This window comes from Melanerpes formicivorus, unplaced genomic scaffold (assembly GCF_026170545.1).
Source record: "Melanerpes formicivorus ecotype bairdi unplaced genomic scaffold, bMelFor1.0.p_v2 SCAF_16, whole genome shotgun sequence".
Taxonomy (NCBI): Eukaryota; Metazoa; Chordata; class Aves; order Piciformes; family Picidae; genus Melanerpes; species Melanerpes formicivorus.
Window position 1 is genome coordinate 4,932,395 of NW_027142368.1, and position 21,545 is coordinate 4,953,939.

The 21,545-nt window shown below is 39.2% G+C and overlaps 1 protein-coding gene across 3 annotated transcripts in view; it reads right to left on the reverse strand.

Moving 5' to 3' along the window:
• The window catches only part of MPPED2 (metallophosphoesterase domain containing 2), a 98,882-nt gene that overhangs the window by 26,522 nt on the left and 50,815 nt on the right, over positions 1–21,545 (reverse strand). For all 3 annotated transcript variants that reach the window (XM_068147842.1, XM_068147843.1, XM_068147844.1), the window contains exon 4: positions 21,074–21,299. In XM_068147842.1, coding sequence (XP_068003943.1) covers positions 21,074–21,299 — 226 coding nt within the window. The remainder of the gene's footprint in view (positions 1–21,073; positions 21,300–21,545) is intronic.

A 21,545-nucleotide genomic window follows, 5' to 3' on the forward strand; every position in this document is an offset into this window, starting at 1 on the left:
CTTTGGATCAGACTCAGAGGACCAGAGTCAGAAACCTGCACCTGTGAGTTGCAACTAGTGAGATTTCCACAGAACTGCTGCAGCCTTCCTGCAGATGCTGAAGACGCTTCCATGACTGAAGGCTTTCCTCGTGGATTTTGAGAACAAACAGATTCTTACTTGAACTACGCTTCATTCTGCTAGCTCAGCATACAAACCCTTAGTTATCCTAGTTTTCCTCTCATCTTCTCTACATTCTGGTCACAAACTATACTAACCAGGCATTCTCTTCATTCTTTGTTTCTTTGGAAATACAGTGCTGCTTTTTCACTTTCCTTCTCCCCCTTCCTCTCTGCAAATTTTACCCTTGACAATGGAACTTCATGATAGAACAGAAACTAATAACAGTTTTAACTTCTACTCACGTTATGCAAAGATATTTTAACTTCTATTGAACTCAAGCTATAGGCAATGGTGATTTCAAACTGGACTTGATACATTATATGGACACTGAGATATGTCCTATAAATATTTTAGATGATAATTTTAGATCATAATTCTGTTCTTCCCAAAGAGAGAATGACTTAATTATCAGGGCCTTTTGCTCACACTATTCATGGAAACAGATATACTTTTTTAGCATATTTAAAGATGTTAAATTATGAATGACAGTTCACACAGGGTAACTATCAGAGATAATTATTTAATAGCTCATTATGATGACTACAGTAGATTTAGTTATAATAAGCATCACGTTTGATACCATGGTACCAAAATCACATACTACTTCAGAACACAAAAAACCTCCTTTGGCAATAGCAGACTAAAAAATGACAGCAACTGTTAGTGCAGTCCTGTTACAATCCAGGCACAATCTTGGCAACACCACTACTGCATGGTCAATGCAATCAATTTCCTTGTCCAAACCACCCAGGTCAGTCTCCTGCCTTTACAAGAGCTACCTGTGCACATGGGCAATTATGATTTGCCATTTTCTGTGCTTTATAATCTACAATTTAACCGTCAAACATATGTTTACCACAGCCCCCACAAGCGCAATGTCTTATTTTAGCTGGAGAACATGAGGCATACAATGCCAGATTTACACAGCAACCTCTGTTTGGCTGCAAATTTTAAATTCTGAACACTTCAAAGTGCTGTATATCTGACCAGAAGCCACAGAACAGCAGTGTGAGATGGATCTTCCCTTCAGAGCCAAGGGACCTCCCTGTGCTGCTCAGCTGCCTTGAGGGTGGCTGTTTTTAAGAATCACCTCAGTAATGAAAAAAATGTAGTTGCTGGACTAGATTATCAAGAAGGAGCAGGTTCTCTACCTTTCCAAGTTTGCCCTTTCTTGTCAGTTTTTGCTGGAGTAAAACAAATTTACCTGAAATATAACCCTCAGAGTGGGGTGAGAGGGAGCTGCAATAAAATTAGAAGTATTACATGAAAGCTGTGATATGAATGTCACAACCTGCTCCGCCCCCACCATGTATTGCAACTAGAATAACATCTTATGCTCACACCAATATTTACCTCCTTGTCATCCAAGGAGGGAAAAAAAAAAGTCAAATCAACTTTTAAATTAACTTACATATCATGCCTCCAGAAACAATTAATATTTCTAAAAGGATGGTTAAGAGCAGCAATAAAAGGAAAAACCTGGAATACAGCAAATGTGTAGCATTTATTCTTGAACTAAAGCCTATTCCTGAAACACTAAGATTTAATTGCTCATGCTGTAAGGTTAGCTAAGATTTTTAATGCACAATTCAGCAGGACACTACTGAATGAAAGGCCAGTGCTTTTAACAGGTAGGCTGTAAAACACAAGGAACATCCATTACAGAAACAAAAAATGGAAACAAGAAAACCTGGGAGAGTTCCCTAGAGAAGACTTACCTGCAGTGCTTGCTTGCTTATCAGTCCTGATGGACTGAATCCATCAGCAAAAGCACCACACATGCCCAGGAGCTTCTCCAGACTTAGTAAAGAATGCTACAGCTCTCCAGAAGCTGAGGCTGTTTCACAAGCTTATCAAGCTCATCTCAGCTTGTGTTAGATGTGTTTCAGAAAGCATCACACAACTCCAGAAGAAAAAGTGAAGCTTAGCTTACTGTGTCTTTAGTTTTAGCTTCCAAAGACTGGGAGGGCTGCTTGTTATTTGTTGCTAGTTTTCACTATTCATGATGGAAGAATGCCGATGCCTTCACCCTTTCATTGCTTGCACCAGGCACCCACTCTCCAAAAATATTTTTGCCTTCACTGATTTGTTGCTTTCTTTCACCATTTAAATAAGTTTCTATGGGAAAGGATATTTTGCAATGGGTAATTTGAATAATTAACACCTAAAATTAAACTGAAGCCATGGTAGAACACCATTCAAAATCTTTAGCAGATTGTTAGCATAACCTTCTCTCATTGTGTAACTAAACATAAAACCAAGTGTCAGGAGCAGCTGCAAGGCCTAGCACAATAGGCGGGGGGAGAAAGACTACTAAGTAGAAAGGTCCTTTGACATGTGGCTTCTCTGCTCTCTTCAGCAGGTTTATCACAGACTTGCAGCAAAAATTACTGATTCAAACAACAAATGGTAGCAGGGAGAGACAAGCTTCCATTTCTGATTTCATTAACAGGGATTTTCATTTGGAGTTTTTTACATAATGAGTTCCAGCTTATATTAAGTACATGATTACTTTTTTGGACAGTTCATTATTTTTAACATTTACCCTCAGTTTGGAACTACCCACACAAAGACTATACTTAAAGTAATACAGTACACCCATGAATATTCTAAACCAAAACAAAACACCAAAAAAGCAACGTTTAATTGTTCCCAAAGCTAAAAGCCGAGCCACTGAACTGACACAAGTCTACAAATAAGATCTTAGAATTACAGCTTGCTGAAAAATATTTTTACTGCATTAGTGTCTGCTTTTGGAGAAGATTTTTTCTCTTAGCCCATACAAGTAGTTCATATAAATGTTTGATTTAAATGAAAAACAAACAAACTGGGAATCAGAAAAGCTAAAGGTACCACCCAGAACTTATTAATAAAAACCAAGTGGGTAAGACTAAGCCTGCAATCTTTGCAATCCTGAAAGACTAGCTTAACCAGGAACAATATACCAGTTTAGAAGCTGTGACAAAGGTAATTCTTTGTCTTGCAAGACAAAATCTGCTGTCATTAACTTAGTTTTTCCTTTATGGATTTAGAAGTTCTAAGGCAGTGGTAAAAGAATAATTTTTAACTCTTTCCTGTGTTCACTCAAATTAATTCTCATCATTTGCATTCAAAGACAGCTTGACTCAATAACAAAACAAACCAGTTTGAAAAGCAGAATTCATCACTTTACAACCAGGAAAGAAGAGTTAATTACATATGTACAAAAAGCACAAAGTGGAAAAAGGTAAAAATGTAACGACTGTAATGTATAATAAGCTACATTGTTATTTAAATCAATCAGCAGCAAACTGTCCAAAGCTAACAAGCATGAAATGTTGCCAATCAGCATCAACTTTCTTTAAATAAATAATCATTCCTGGATTTTCAAGGAGCACAAGAGCAAACCCAAGAGTAAAAATATTTATACAAATCACTTAAACCAGTGCACTGAAGAAACTGAAAGCATTATTTTATGAATGGGTAACTTGGCAAGCAGTAGCTTTTCTTTTCCATCTGCTCCTGATTTTCCATATAAGTAACACCATCTACCTAATCTTTCTGCAGCTCCTTTATGGTGCCATCCAATGCTCCACTTCCCACAGCATGCCCTTGCTCTGCACCTTTCCCCTGTTTATCCACCTTATCAGCTCAGGAAGAAATTTTGGCAAAACTCTTCCTCCGGTCACCGATATCTCTGGGAACCAAACCCATTAAGATATTTCTGACCCCTACTCATGCTATTTTAACTGTCTGTTGTACAGGAAGGAGCTGATAAAAATAGGATTACAATGCCCTTACAGATGAACTGGCAGGAGGCTTGATTGTGATTGATGCCTGAATAAATATACAATAACAGGCCCTACATTTCAACACTGCTTTTGATAGAAGGTAAAGAGAAGTGTCAGTTTTCACTGCCTGGACTGCAGGACTCTTTTCTCAAATACCTGGAAAGTGCCTCTGATTGAAGATTGAATCTTCTACTATTAGTCTGATTTTAGCTGAAGAAGAGGAGGTGGTTATTAGTAGAAATGAATATGTCTTATTTTGTGAGGGACAAAGGTTCGTTTCTTCCCACAGGTGCTTATGTGTGGCCCACCCCCAAGTTAGGCTTCCTTTGAAGCCTAAATACCTCCCCTACAGACGCAGGTCTGTTGAAAAAATAAGCAACATCCCAACAGCTCCATGGAAAACTAACAGGCTGGAATTTTGGGTGGGGAGAGGAGAGCTGGGATTGCCCAATTTAATAACTCATCGCTTGCTTGAGAGCAGTTTTCAACAGGCATTGGGGTACAGACTTAATCTGGGGAAGGGTTTACATAGTAAAGGCTGGGCTTCAATAGCCACAAGAGAGCACAGTATTTCCAGCAATCAATTTCAGATGGTTTTCCCTGACTCCACTGTGCTGCAGTACAGACTGAAGCCTGTCTGCATTCTTTTAATCCTTCCTAATAAACTAATTATTAATGAGTAATGAATTTACCATCCCAAACAAATTTCAGGAAGTAAACTCAGCGCACAGAAGTTATTAACCTTCCTCTTTTTGGAAAAGAGGGCTTCAAGTGTCCTGAAATCACACATTATCAGTTCCCACTTCAAGTAACACAACTATCTATTCCACTTCAGCAGTATCTCAAATACGCCTCCCTTCTTATCCTGCAAAAAATAGACACCTACTTAGCTTTCCAGTGCAATGATGAAGCCAAGTACTTAGGCAAGTACACAAACTTCAAGCAGGCAAACAGTCCTGCTGGCTCCTTTGAAATAATTTATGGAAGCAAATCTGCATCTGCTTAGTACCTGGCTGCATCATCATGCTAAAAATAGCTTAAAAGTAATACTTGGCTCTTGCACACCCCTTCACATGCTGAAACTGCTGTCCAAATGGCAAGCAGTGAGGAAAGCATGTAACATTATGAGCCTCATTTTGCAGCTGAGGAAATTAAAGAAACCAGCTACTTCCTGCTCCTTGTATGGTGAGACCATGTTGGAGCCGGGACTCCCCTTCCCCATTTCCTCGCCCATATGCTCCATCCTTCTGGCATCCACGAGGCTCTCTAACTGCAAGTGCAGTCAGCACACGCAGCAGCTGCCTAGCAGTCTGCAAACAAACTTTAGAAAGTCAGTTCCATGGCTTACCACAGTCTGCAGCAATTAATACAGATCAGATACTATAATTAAAAATAGCCAGATCATTAAACTGTGATAGATACCAGCACAGTATCATTCAAGAAGCAGATGGACCAGATCTCCTTGAAGATACATGTTCTACTGGGGTAGTAACTGTGCTAGCTATTAATTTTGGAAGACATTTTTGACAAGTATACGTGACCAGCTCTCACAAACTACACCTTTCTAGAGTACACTTTCTGCTCTACACCTACAGAACTCATGACCCAACAGTTTGCCTCCTGTAGAAATCACTTCCTTTATTTTACATGCCTCTTCCCTGCTTATCTTTCTGAAATGCGTCTGAATTAAAACTATTCCTCACTGGTCACCTATGTGCAATTGCCTCTCACATACATGCACAAGGGCAAATCATATGGGTTTCTGAAGGGAGGGTAGAGTAACTTCTTAATGGATTTCTCCTCCAGAGTTCAACACACTAAGAACATACACCAGCTAAGTAGCATGGTAGAAAATATATCATGGCCACTTTCCATGATCTGCTCTATACAGAAGCGCTTTAATTCAAATGGGACCCCATTCAATTGACAGAACGACAAAGATACACACCAAACCTGTCACTGCATCTCTCACTGTTCAAGATCAGCAGATCCTACTGAAGTACTAAATCTGTTCTGAAGTCATCATTCAACAAGAAAGTAAATCCCATTTTAGGGTACGCAGCATACCCCAACCCAAAGCACCGTAGCAACAATTCTCAAAGCATATACCCAGTATAAACTTGGCCAGTTCAACATTTAGAACATAATTGCAGGAGTAACTGTGTCCCTCCTGCAGGCAGCACACACTCCCTACTTTATGCTCTGAGGGATGAATCAGAAATCCAGCTGACTTGGAGGCAGCCTGTATTAACAGAGCTTAGACCCAGTACTGACTGTGGAACGGAGCTTAAGCCACCTCTCAGCCTCCCTTCCCTTCCCCAGTTTCAGTGGGGTTTAAATGCTTGTAGAGTGACATCAAAATTACTGTGTTTAAAGTAATTTAGTACAGCATCTCACTACTTAGTGTCACTGGAGAAGTTGCCCTCTTCAGCAGGGAAAAGCAAGAAATCCCAGCTCAGAGCAGTCAGCAGTGCATGAGTTCTGTTCTTGCCACAATTGATTTCCCTTGCAGTACTCCCCAGTCCTAACCAACTAAACGTATCATATGCTCTGGTTTTATCTCAGTATAGCTTGGGGTTAGCACAGTCATAAATCAGTCCTGCTACCCACATTTTAAAACCTTTTCTTCTCCCTGTTCTGATGATTCAGTTGTGAACAGTGTGCCCTTCCAACCAAGCTGTGACAAATACCCTCCATGCTACACTTCAGAATGTAATAACTGACTTTGCACAGAGCTTGTAAAAACAACCCAAACTTACATAAAAGACACTGAAATTTCCCCAGATTGCTTTTAGTCAGTTGTTGATGACACAAATTGTTACTCAAGTTCATATAGATGTGCATAGTGTAAATGGGAAAGGTCGTGAAGCAAAAGACTTTTTTTTTTCCTGTTGCAATTTAAAATATCTCTGGATTGGAATGAAATATAAATTCAGTGGGCTGCTAACCAAATGATACATACCCCCAAGCTGCACAGCAAGGAAGCACTTAAACCCATGGTGAACTTAAGCAAACATATAAATCTTATACATTTCACAAGGATGAAAGAGTGCACTTAAAATTAAGGCAAGAATTTACCGTTGCTTTTGCAAACAGGTGAATCCAATTTCAAATCTCTATTACACTACATAAAAATACACTTCAGATATATGTAAAAATGAGGCTCTGCCCGTGCTGACTGCTGACAAACATGAAATAGACAAATCAAGCTTGAAATGCTAACAGCAAAATTCTATACGGAGTACTTTTGCTTTTAAGATCAGATCCTGCAGAAGCAGTGAGAAATGCGGTGCTGATCACTATGAATTAAGGAGTGATACTCAGAATTATCTCCTAGTAAGTTTAAATTCAGCACAGAATAAAATTACAGTGTAATTGGGGTGGGGGTGGGTGGGGGTGGAGGAGGTGTAATTGCTGTAAGGAAGAATTACAGCTACTCAGCTGCTAAGATTTCAAAGTGCTCCAAAGGCATAGAGCTATTTCATCCTATTTGATTTTTGTAAATATATTAAATTCAGTCATGTCAGTAGATAAAAATTATATAGTAGATTGTATCATCCCAGGCTTAGGCAAAATGTGATACAATCCCCTTTTGCAAAAACCTGGAGCTGGCTTGCCTGTGAGGACTATCATACAAGTGAATAGTGGCTAAAGAGCTGTAAACAACTAGATTGCAGCATCACAAGGGAGGTGGCTAGTCAACTGCCACAGGGATTGGTACTAGGATCAGTTTTATTTAACATCTTTATTAATGATCTGGAAGAACGGGTAAACAGTACATTAATTAAATTCACAGATATCAGCGTAGTGAGAGGTGTTATAAACATGACAGTAGGGGAAGAAATTATGCAAAAGGAGGTTGTAAACACTCAGAGAAATAAGAAATAGAGATTCTTTCTGGGGAAAAAAAAAAAGGCAAGCCAAAACATCTGAGATGAATTAAAAACCATAAATAATCAGTGAGAGGAAGAAACCCAAAAGAGGCTAAGCTAAAACAAAAGACCTGAGGGCAGCAGCTGACAGCAAATTATGTATGAGCTTGCAACATGAATGGGAAAAAGAATAAAATTATCTGGGCTAAAGACATGAATGTAGCATAAGACATCAAAAAGACAGCTTGACCCAAGCCTGGACATTCTGCAGAAGCAAGGAAACATATGGTAGCTACACTACATCATTATTTCAACTAGCCATGCGTCTCCACTCACCACACAGTGACATCCAGGCAGAATACCAGGGCTTGGGTCTGAGTTGTTGTTGGGTTTTTGGTTTGTTTTTTTTTTAAATAAACATTCCCAGCCTAGCAACCAAAAAACAATATCCAGAAATAAAATTAAAACAAAACCAACCAAACAAACAACAACAAAAGCCCACAAACAACAAAAAACCCCAACCCACATCATCAATAACAAAAAGAAAAACTGGAAAGGATTTCACACCGAGTCTGTAATGCAATTGACACTGAGCCCAAAAGGTACAACAATATAAACACCTTGAAAGGTGTAAGAAATCTTTAGGGTCATCTCATCAAACATGGTACAATTTGGATTTGGTTTAAAATGAAGTGAACATAAGAAGAAAATAAGCAGAATATTAATTACCACTGGTAACACCTACTATGCTAAGGAACAATCTTAAAAGGAATTAATTAAAACTCCTTTATTTTCCCCCCCTTCATTCATTAAAAACAGGCAAAACAATTAAAAAAAACCAGAGGAGACAATCCTGCTGTTGTAGAATGACTTAATAGGTCTTTCCCATCTCTAACTTCAATGATTCCATAAGAGACAATAAGCAGAGAGACAACCCTCTGCAAAATTAAATCACTGGGAATCAACCAGAGAATGAAAATTAAATCAGAGTAAAGTATTTTCTTCTTTGTGAGCATTAGCATTAATCACATGCAAAAGTAAAATATTAGTTAATTTGATTCTCCCTGCCTTCCAGACTCTGGTCAAAATGAATCAATGCAGAAAGAGTGATTTCTCTGATAATTGGGCAAATGATAAGGAGGGAGGAGAAATGAGGAAAGAAGAAATAAAAAAATCCCAGTATAAATAGCTGGTGAAAATGAAATTAGCAAAAGGGGACTAGAAAAAAAACCCAATGTGTTGGGGGGCTCTCTCTTTTGAATCCCTAGTAAGAACACTGCATTTGAAATGTCGCTATAGTGGGCTTTGAAAGAGTACTATCCCAAGGTGGCTAGAAATAGAAAGAAAATCATCCTGGACAGCACAAACTAGTAGTAATTTAAGTGACTGTGCTTACTAGCATGAAAAATCTCTGAAAAATGGCTTTACTATATGACACTTTCAGATGGTCTGCCCTCTGTAACACCTCCAGTGAGAAGGTGGTGGTAACCCAGAGTCCCAGCTGCTCCTCAACCAGTACAATAATGAATTTTCAAGGCACAATACATTTGAGAACCTCTTCTCCTCAAGTGCCGTGAAACAGGTTAGGTGGGTGTGCGTAAGCCGCTCACTCGGCTGTTTGTGTCAGCGAGAAGGCACAACCCAAGGCGTCGCATCCGCGCTGCCTCAGCTCAGCTCAGCTCAGCAGGGAGGGAGCGAGGTGTCATGCTGCCACTTCACTCTGCTCTTTAGGACATGAAAGGTCAAACTGGACAAACCACAGCCTAATGAAGTGGTTTGTAGGTGGGGATGAGGCAGCACAAAGCCTTTCAATTAGCAGTTAAAGGACAGCAGGAAGAGGTATGGGACCCCATTTTCTGAGCAGACAAGAAGAATTCAGGTTGGACTTCGCTGGAAGACAAGACTGGGACAGTTTGGCAAAGGCTGGAAATTTCAGCTTGTGCACTGGAGAAACTGAGGCATGTGCCATGGGAATATTGGAAAAACAGGCACGAACACAGTGAGAGGCAAGCACAGCAGCTGAGACAAACCCTGGTGCCCGGGGCCAGGGCTTTATCCAGACAGCAGCCCAAGTTCTTTAGCTCAGTGACAGATTTTATTGAGCTGGCAAAGAAATAAGTAATCAACCTAACAAAAACTTTTTAAACCAATAAACTCAAAAGAACTGCATAGAAAAAGTAACTAGGGGTCTGGTTTCTTTCTTCTGATACATTTTAAAAACAGATACTTTCCTCCTACAGAGAGGAAATACTGTATTTAATTAGATGCATAAATCATTACGCTTTTATAGTTAGTAATATCTTCCATAATGAAACTAGATTAGTTTCTCACTACAAATGCTGTTCACTGTTCAAATTTTATGATAAGGTCTAATAATGGAGGTGTTACAAAACAGCTCAGTTTGAGGGTTTATTTTTGTTTGTATTCCAACCAACTCTTGCAGTATTTTTGTGTTATATACATCAGTGGAAATCTGTCTGGCTTTCTACCTACTGCAGAAAAATATATGTTGTCTTAAATGACCCTCTGAATGTCATGGGGATAGATTTATCTTTAAAACTCGATACTTAGACCTCTATCTGTGCTCAAAGCTTGAATTTTAATCCTCACATTTAAAGATAATGCAGATTCTTCTCATCCAAAATGCACCTAACAAGCAGTTCTGCTGTGACAGGATCCATCCTGCAGCTCTCTATCAATCTGCAGCCACGAATGTCACTAACTTCAACAATTTTCTTTTACAGGACTGCAATTATTGTCCTCTTTTTATTTTCCCCATCCTACAGCAACACAAGACGTAAACACAAAGAGAGTGTAGCAGACACATCACTGATTTCACTGCCATTTAAGACAACCCTAGCAGCTCTGTGCCATAGACTGATGAGGAAAGCACATTAAGCACTTGCAACAGAACATCCAAGTAGACCTGTTTTGCAGCCTGATTAATAGAAACAACCTCTAAGGACTAATCACAAGTCGAGCCCTGTTTTGTAGATTAATAGAACAAAGGCACAAGAGAATAGGGAAGGTTACAGGACTGGAATATAAATAAGACAAGGTGCACGCTCTAGGTAGTTTGACTGCTAGTAATTATCAGCTAAAGGTACATCCTTACAACTAGGTCTCACTGCTCTGTGCTAAAGCAGCTCACTTCCAAATGGACAATCACTTTCTGCATGTCTAAATATTTTATCTGGATTTTAACTCCAAAATGTATGAAACAAACTCCTCCTCTGAAACCAAGTATACTTCACCTCACACTAGGAGTATCACTTACAATTCTATTGGTATTATACCACTATAAAATTTGCAGGAACTATATTTTCCAGTTAACCACACATGGATCAGCAAACACAGTATTGGCATATAATGAATGACTGCTACTCAAAAATCTGCTGCTACTGCAATACAGTAGCAGATACTAAGACCCAGGAGAAATTTCCCAAATCCCATCTGATGCTGTGAGTTGTGCTGCTTGTGCTGTACAATCCTTCTCAGTGGATTTTGCTGGCCCTGAGCAAGATTCCACCACATGAGGAAAAGGTAATAAGTCAGAAAGTCCTACAAATAAACCCCTCTGGAATTAAATACAAGCTAGCATACATTTTGTCCTGACCTGAGTTTTGCAAATGTTCAACAACTAGAAATTAAGCATAAACTTATGAACAAGTATCATACAGAAAGTGACAGAACCTTTTCTGAAGAAAACTACTACTCTGCTTTTCAAAGTATTCAGTTTGCTCTAATAAAATATAGTGAACATAATGGCAACACAGAAAGCTGCACCTGTGCTTGCTTCAGAGTTCAAGAATAGATAAAGCTTAGAGCCAGGGTTCTACTAAACATGTGCAACCTGCTGTCCAAAATCCTAAATGAAGAAGTTGTCCTAACTTCAGGAAGGATGGATTTCATCCTTTACATGAAAGAGTATCCTTTTAGAGATTAAATAGATTCATATTTTCACAGAGATTCATTATGTCCAATAATAGGACAGGGGGCAATGGGTACAGCCTGCAGCAGAGGAGGTTCAATGTGAACATAAGGAAAAACTTTTTCACTCTGAGGGTGCCCAGAGAAATTGTGGAGGATCCTTCTGTGGAGACATTCAGAACCTATCTGGATATGTGCCTGTGTGACCTACTCTAGGAGATCCTGTTCTGAGATGGGGGCTGGACTACAAGATCTTTTGAGGTCACTTCCAACTCCTAACATTCTGTGATTGCATGGTTTTTCAAGTTTTCCCAAAAGCCAATACTATACACACAGGAACACAAGCAATGTCATTCTTGAACCTTGCAAAGCTAGGATTTTATAAAAATTGATCTTGAAGTTGGGCAATGGAAGACACTCTTACTTAAAATGGAAATTTCTAGCTTTCTCAACAAATACAAAACCTATATAATACTCACAAACAGAAGAGGAAGACAAACTTACTAATAACTGAACCCTGGGATTACAGTATACTGGGCCATCCCATATTATAAATGCCACTACAGCTTTCAGATCAGCATTTGGTTTGCCGTTCTCTTCCATGAAAGTTTCCCAAGGAGCCCAGATGGAACAACAGGAGAGGTGCTAAAGAGAACACCTTTCTTGCAGTTCCTTTTTATTACATTCCCAGTTTGGGAAGCAAAATGCATTAAAAATCTGTGCCAGGGAAAGGAGATTGAAAGATTCACCTTTCCTTCTTACATAAAGCTCTCTTACAGAGTTTGAGGCAATGCGCAATCTGCAAGTATATTCCCAGGGTGGAAACCCATAAACCTTAAGAGAGTAATACAGTTAAACAGCAAATACTAGCTTTTCTTTCTTTTTAAGTAAGGTGCAGTGATTCATATTTGTACAGAAATAAACTGCCTTTTTGAAGACCTACACCACACAACATTCTTGTCACTGCTACTCATCCAGCAAATGTTGCTGAAGCATCAAAAATGTAGCTGAGAGAGCTCTCCAGAAGCAGAGGACAGACAGGTTGGCTGATGTGCAGCTACCACACTCAAGTACTCACAACATTACTTACATAATAAATACAATGACATGGTTGTCAGGTGATTTCAAATCATCACAAGCTCATTTCTAGGAAGTTCTATTTCCTTTATCAAGTAGCCATAGGCAGCATGACATGCATATCAGTATGTAAGACAAACAGCACACGGAGTAAAGGATGCTGTGTTCAGTGTTTATCTAAAACACTAAAAAGTGGAACAGAAAATAGTTACTTGGTGGTAACTCCCATGACTTTCTCCTAGGTACATCATGCATGCAGGATGTAAAATAATACCTCTGCCTGTACAAAATTAATAGAGGAAGTGGTCAGGCATGACAGCTTGTGGGGCCTTCTGTACTTACTCGAGGGTGTATGCAACACATCCATATCTATGAAGGCACAACCACAAGCTGCTGATACCTTCCTGCTTATAAATCACTGCTTAACCCTTCTCTCTGTGTGCACGTAGCTCTCAGCCATATTAAGATTTTGATCCTTAACCAGTAGAGTCAGAAATGTCAGCAACTCTCTTATTTCAGATGCACATAAACCATAATATAGACTAGCACCTAAACATTTTAGAGGTGGCTATAAATACCCAGCAGTCTCATTGATTTCCAGCTGAACCCATAAGCGTTGACCACTTCTGAAATAAGGTGCCAGATCTATTCTGCTGAACGGATCCTCATGAAAATCTGATGAATGTAGCTGTCACTATTGACCTTTATGTCCATGCTTAGATGCATGATTAGTGTTCTCTTATTTGAAGTGCTTTGTGCAATTTTTGGTTTATTTCATAACCTCTGTGAATTACTTTAAGCATTTTATACACATGCTAGGGTAAAGTTAGCCTTCTGATCAATAAGTATTACATAAATATGACCCAAATCATCTTGAAGACAGTCATGATAAATCTTACCCTTCACCGGGAGCTGACAAAATGTAGTCACTTGCTACTTGACTTACTTTTGTATTACAGCCAAACCCAGGATCTTTAGACATAATTTGCCCTCCACTTCAATTGTATTTTATCACCATAACATCACATGGGCTTTATCATCAGCTCTACCTGAAGCAATGTAAAGTTGTCCCATTTTATTCAGCTCTGTCTCAAATAGATGAACCACGGAGCAAATCAGCTGTAGACTACATCTGTTTGACACATCTAGCAGTACCCAGGACAAGACCTACCTTCCTTCTGCCCTGGCACCCCTCCACCCCAACCTCATTCACTGTACCATGTCTTGCAAAGACACTTGCAAGTATCCCTGTTTTTCCAATTACAACATACCTCAGCAAAGCTGTTAAAATGTGTATCTCTAATTAACTGATAATTATAAATTTAATTAAAGTTCATTACAAATCTCATTGAGCAGTGAAACTACCCATGTCTCAAACTTAGCATATTTAAGGTGCCTTGTTGAAGTAGGAGGTTTTTCCCTATGTGTTTCTGGTGTGGTTTGACATCACACCATGAAGGTATTGGCCCATGTAGTCTCCTCTCACTATCAATCACATTTCCCAACTTAGAAGTTATTCATGCACCCAGAGCCTCTAAAGCAGCAGCATAGCTGGTAATTTTTCCACCAAAGGCACTGATGTGTTGCTTGGATCTAAATCTCTAGATGGAAACATATACAACATAGTTATGAACATTGGGCTGAATAGGCAAAGTCTTGAGCTTCCACTTAGTTCCTTAGTGGAGTCCTGGTTTCTCTGGCTAACCAGCTCTTCCAAAAGGCCCTGAACCTCCTTTCTCTGTGCTCCAGCAGCCAGGCCCTAGCTTGCACTCATCCACATATCTTCCAACTCCCTCTTTGCCTGTCACTCAAAGCATCCGACAGTTCCTTAATTCTTCTTGCTTAGGGTATAGGGCAATGAAGGATAGAAAGTAACAGAGCTTGAAGAACACCATCCAATACAGAATCTGTTCTGATGCCAGCTCATGAAAGCTCGAGCCCCTCTCTCTTCTCCACCCTCCTGCTGTGAAGGTGTTTGTCCTCAGGTTAAGTAATTTTTCAGTTAACCTTCACAGCATGGCATTTTCAGCTCTGCCTTTCTTCCCCTTCTGCACTCGACCACCACAAAGAGTTATGGTGCACACACATGGAGAAGGAAACAGAAAAGTAGGAATCCTGAAGTACAGAAGCTGTGTGGAAGAATTTATCCAAGCAAGCGTCAACACAGCACTGAGTGCAGTCCTGTAGGGAAGAGCCTATCTCCACATTTCAGTTAACTCTCACCTTCCCCTCTCTTTTCCCAGCTCCCATTCTTTAATGGGTTCAGACCTCCACTCAAGATGAGGTCTGTTAGCAGTCAAGTTGAAAATTTCAAGAGCAAAGTAGAATTCCAGTTAATCCCTACTCTTCCTAACTCCTCACTGGGTGCAAATGCTTTCAGCATTGTGTTCAGTGCGCACAAATGCCACATTGACCACTGCTGTCATTCCAGTGTTCAGAGACAGGAAAGCAAACTCCTTGCTGCCAAGTGAAAAACACAAAACCAAAGCAAAACTACAAACAGAAGCACGACTTGTGGATTTTGTATGCACAACTTATAGATCATAATGATGTTGCTCTTGAGCAAACCACACTTCAACCTATGAACAGGAAACCACCATAAATAATTAGCCCCTTAACAGCACAGCTCATTATCGTTATGGCTCTTCGCTTTTTTGTGCGGCACCTACTGAACTCTGGGAAAACGGAGCAGGAATTAGAGAGAGAGAGCACAGATTCCCAAAATCATCCACTTTTTCTTTTATTTTTAAAATAGGGGGGGAAGCTTTTGAAAGTAAACAGGATAATATTTTTTACTTAAAAGTGAATCTGGTATCAAGGAGACGGAAGAAAAATCAGCGACATTCCCAGCAAGGCAAAAACTGTAAACAAAGTGCTGCAGTTGCAGGCCAAGGGGAATGCATTCTTTGATCCTAAAATGAGAGACCTGAAGGACAAATGCCAAGAAAAATGAAACAGAAGCCTGCACCTTTAAACACAACCAGGCTACAGTGGCGGTGTGTTTGTTTAACACACAGACAGAAGACTTCAGTCTCTGCCAATATTTTTCTCAGTTGCTGACTTCCACTGCATAAATGCCAGAATTCCTGAAAACCTGCTACAACACCAACAGTTTTGTCCAGATTCCTCCAGGTTTCCTCACTACTGAATAATAATGAAGAACTTTATTGCTGAGTAGTCCAATTTCTATTCCTTCTTGTTGTTTTGGGTTTTTTTTAAGGCACAAGCTAATTGCCAAATAGGACTATGAAAATAAAAGAAATGAGATCCATTCCAACCCATCAGTGTAGCTGAATCCCATCATGTGAGTTGCCAATTGGTTTTCCACTCCTCACACTCAATATCTGCTGTTAATTTGCTCGCTATTTCGAGAACTTGAAGACTGTCAGCAAAATCCATGATGCATCACAAAACTTATAATTGAAAAGAAAAAAAAAACCACACAACATCTGATTCTTTTCTGACACGATAAACACAATGTCTGGTAGCACTGATCAGAACAAGGGAGAGGTATTAACTTAGAGCTACTTGGATTAAAATACGATGGCAAACGGAGCAGGGAAAGAAAGAGAGTTATAAAAATAATTTCAAACTGATGCAAAAGCATTTATGAAAACCCCCCAGATTTATACCAGGCTAAAAGGAAAAAGCACAAACCACTGTTTTTAAAGGAGATGGCTGAACCTGGCTACGCGTTCTTAAGGCTGCATTATCTATGCCAATTAAAATTTTGCCGCTGAAAAAAAAGAGTTCAGGCACTTCCTCTAGAGTTACTAAAAAAAGCAAATGAAAGCCTTGGCTTTGTAGAGGTGAGCAATAGTGAGCTATTTGTTCTTGACCTCTGGATCACCCTACAGATCAAATTCTTGGACATAGGAAAAACCCACTAGTATTCATTAAAAGCAACTGGGAGGCCAGCTTTGTGCTTCTGTTCTTGAGACCTGAACAAGCTACAACTTGACAAATGTGCAGGATACCGCTGAACAATGCTGCTGTTCCTGTCAGAAGGGAAGAGCTTTATTCCCAGCTTCACTCAGGATGAATTGATTTTCATCACAATGATGCAAATCACAGATTTCAGTCACTATTTAAATAATCAATTTTAATCTTTCACGTTTGCGTTCCTCAGTTATCTCCCCGAAGTTGATTCTGTTAACCATCAGAATGCATTGATTTATAGTGAATTAATTTTATATTGAACATCATCTTCCCTCAAAAAGATCCCTCGGTCTGTAGTTACCTAAACAAATACATATCCTGAAAGTCCTGGATCTTCAGCTTTACCTTTTATGAGTGGAACTGGCTCATGTATTTTTAATAGCTGCAAATAATATAAATGATTGCTTTATTAGATTATTTTTTCTGGCTCGTGACATTTTTCAGCAGAATTTTTATGGAGAACAGAATTTAAAACCCACAAGTAAGCCCTGCTGCCTTGTTATTCATGAAATTAACTGCCATAAATTTCCCCACACACACTGTTTATCAGAACTGTGTTTTCATTTCTGGTTTTTTCCCCTCTTTTGAATTAAAAAAAAGAAAGAAAAAGAGGCAGCTACCTGTAGAGCTGAACAGCAGAACAAAATAAAACCAGAGGGGAAAAAAAAAAAATATTCTCCCTGAACAATTATTTCTGTCAAAACGTGGTTTAAACAAATTCTGGCTCCAGTTAACGGCAGTTCTCTGGTGGTTTGAATGCTTTTAAAGCTTCATTAGAAAACAGGCATTGCTGGAATATTTGTATTCAAACGCCTGTAGGATCCTGCAGCATAATTCAGCCCTTAGCATGGATGAACAATTTCAAATATAATTTTGCAACACACACATATTTTAAAATAACAACATCTGAATTTAAATAACACTCTCATGTATTCAGTTATCCACATTCAGCACCTGAAGCTGCAGTGAAACCAGACAGCCTCTCCTCGCCCTTTCACAGATCCATCAGTATGAATTATGGTTACGGATACTTCACAGAGGGAGTTTAAAAGCTTAAAAATTCATATATCCATTACTGTTCATACTTCTTTGTTCTGTTCAGTAAGTAGTCTTAATCTCCAACTTCCAAAGGTGTAAATGTTTCCATTGGAATCTTTTAAGAGTTCTGACTGCATAAAGTATCAATTATTTTCCCACCAAACGAGCCAGGTTCATAGGGCAGTTAGAAGGAAGAGAAAGGAGGGAAATGTATTTGTGGATTGTTATCTATAGACCAAATAGAGAATCTTCAGCCATTTTGCTCCTTCAAGGTACATCAAAGGATCTCCTATTTAAAGGTGTGAAAATGTCAGCTGCATTCTCCACCTCTGAAAATGAGCAGAGCTCTGAACATGATTCACGTCCCACCCCTGTTCTTTTCTCTTTTAGGGGTTTACACTCTTGTTTTCAACTCCCCTCCAGCTAATGCCATTTAATACTCTCAGAACCATCAGGCTAAATTCAAATTCTCTGCTCCTTAGAGGCTGTTGATATGCACCACCGCACATTCCAATTGCAAATACACATGAATGCTCCCGTGTATTGTAAGTTATTTTCTACATACAAATTCTACTAAATTGTAAGTTAGGAGGCACTACTTGAATCCTCTTAGGTCTTTAGAAAGCTTTCAGACATACCATGAGTAATAACATGTAATGAATATGGACTGATATTTCTTTTCTGTAGTTACACTGAGTTGGCAATTTACATTTTCTAAATAGATAGATGACTTATAGCCAGTTTTCCCAGTATTCTGGCAATTACTTCTTAGAAACCCTTGACAGGCTGAAACCTCCAGAATCACAGCTGTTATTCTTGGTTTGATCCCTCTTTTTAAATTAAAACCAGTAGCTTTACCAGCAAATGAGATTTTTTTTCCTTTCCCCTCTGGAAATACTGACAAAAATGCACATAAATTGAACATGCCAACTTATCTAATTTTAGGGTTGGAGCATCTTCTGGGTTAATGACCAGTGTTCCACTTCTGTGACAGAACTAATTGGGGTAAGGAGGCCATAAATATATACAAAACCCCCAAAAATTCTCTTCCTTTGGGGTAATCTGAAGATTTTTAATAGCAGAGTGAGATGTAATTGGAGAAGACAGGGAAAAGAAATTTAAGAAGCGCTAACAGCTTTGTCTGATCATTCTGTCTCAGTTTCCAGGCACAGAACAGATTTGGAACAGATTTTTCTAGTATCTGAAGTGACTTTTCCTTCTTCTCAAAGAGCAAAATGCAGGAAACTAGATGAATTTTCACATTTTCCAGGAACAGAGAGAATGAGGACAATCATATCTCTATGTTCTGAACACAGAGCAGCTGATCTAAAAAGCTGTATTTAAAATGATAGCCTTAACTCCACACCAACTGATGCTCTAAAGATGCTCAACAACAGTCTATTACATTTGAACACAAACTAAGCATTCTTTAAGAGAGAGAAGCTCAGCATGCCTTTCTAGCAATCTAGCATCACTTCCCATTGATCACTAACTGGAAAAATCCAGTTACCAATGGATTGATTATAGGGAGGAACAGTCTTCCATGACCAGGTTGGAATACATATGCTGTTCATTTGTTGCCATTAAAACAACTCAGTTTCTTGAGGTAGCACCCCCTTAATATTTCAGAACAAACATTCTATATCCATGTGGGTATCTCCAAAATGAAAGAACTTCTAATTGCAGTTGCTGGAGTTTGTTGGAGACAAAAGGATAACAGATTGCTATTATGGATTCAGGAAGCAAAAGAGGGGGGAAAAAAGATCATTGTATTTTGCCAGTACATATAAATGTCACACAGTTCTTCATTTCAAAATACCAAGCTCTCTCATCCCTAAATTTGGATTTTATGCTCTCTAGATCTCTCCAGCACCTCTGTAGTAAACAGAGTTCAAGAAAATCTGCCCCAAATAATTCTGAAAAGAAGCCTATGCTTTGCAACCATTGGATGCCTGCAGAATACAAGCCCTCTGAGTCTGAGACATACACATGAAAGAAACTGAACACAATCTTAATCTTAGCAGCAAATCTCAGATCCACCTTTCTCTTACCTTATGCACCCTGTCTTCTTCTCTGTGTTATATGCTGCTATTACTAAAAATGTCACTTTGAAATGTCTTTAAGAGACGATTCCTAACCCAAGCTAAGATTATCTTCCCCAGTTAGCTGATACTGCAGGATTTAGAGGTTCTTCAGTATTTTTTCAGCTGATTTAAACTACTAGCTAAAGGCTATAACTTAAATTTAAAAATTAGTAGCTTCAGTCAAGAATGTGATACAGAGCTAGATCAGAGTCTTCTAGCCAGCACCAGCATACAGAATATGACCGAAACAAAGCACTGGTAGAAGCATCAATGTGTGTGGTGGGATATGAATCACCAAGGCCTGTGGGCCAAGTGAACAGTCAATAGAGATAATATGAGGGGGAAATTTCTGTATAGGTTGGCCCCATTCTTTTATTCAACCCCTGCCATTCCCCTTTTCTCTCCTACTTTCACCTTTAAAGTAAACTTCACATGCTACACATTTATAATAAACCCTTCTTATAGGTGTGCATAAATTAGCATTTATATACTTCAGCTGACAATTGAGAACATGATAGTAGCACAATGATTATCACTGAAGTTCAAGCTTCTGATAGAGCCTGAAAGGACTGTGGCTGTTGTAAGCCTGAGAATTTAAAAGAAGTGATACCCAAGACTCCACACAGAGAACAAGGAAGAGTTTCCTCAGTGCAAAACTGGACAGCAATTTTTCTTGCTTGTACTTGGCACAGGGGTCGAATGAGATCAAAACTGACTTGAAATCCCGTTATCACAACTTTCCATGCAAATGAAAACAATTCCTAGAACTGATTAGAAATAACGCTTAAAGCACCTGCTGCCCTGTACCTTGTGCTGTGTGGATGTTAAATGCTATCATACTCATCTGCTAGCACCACAGACATAAATACCTAAACAGCATACAACACCACAGAGCTTCCCTGTTACACACTAAGATGACGCTGCAGTAAATCCACCATACAGAGTGGATACTGAGTCTGCAATTTTTTAAAGTCATTCAGCAGGCAGAAGAGAAATAATTACAATTCATTTTGTCTTACTTCACACACGTGGCTAAATATAGCCTATTCACCCACCAAAGAACCCATGTGGTGTTTCACAGCCACGCTTGACACTGTTCTGAAGGGCAACGCAACAAAGCAGCTTCATGCATTTCCAACAGGAATGATTCCTGCTGTGGTTCAAGTAATAAACAGCAAAGAAAGTTTAAATTGAGACTTACCACGGGGCACCGTATATTCGGAATCCTTTAACTGTTACCTCTGAATCTTGTAAGTAAATACTATTTGTCAGGAGTGACTGAACATTGTCAAAGTCCTCTGGTTTCAATTTGGACACAGAGGGAAAGCGGTAGTAATCTTGTTTAACAAGGTCTGCCATGAATTCCTTATCAAATGTCAGTTCATGATTCCCAGCAATCACTATTTTATATTCATATGGTAGGTTTCCTGAAATAACAAAAAAGAGGACTTAATTAGCACATTTTCCTCCCACACCAGCATTGCCGGCACAATAAGTAGACAGCTAGCAGTGACAGAATGAAATACCCAAGATCTGTATGCGTCTCCATGCCGAGCAGAAGTTATTAATGCTGCTTCTCTTCCGCTGAATGAAACTATGTCAAACTGTAAAATAATGCCACACAAAGCAACGTCATAATAGAAAGTGTGCGCTGCAGAGTTAAACAAAACAAG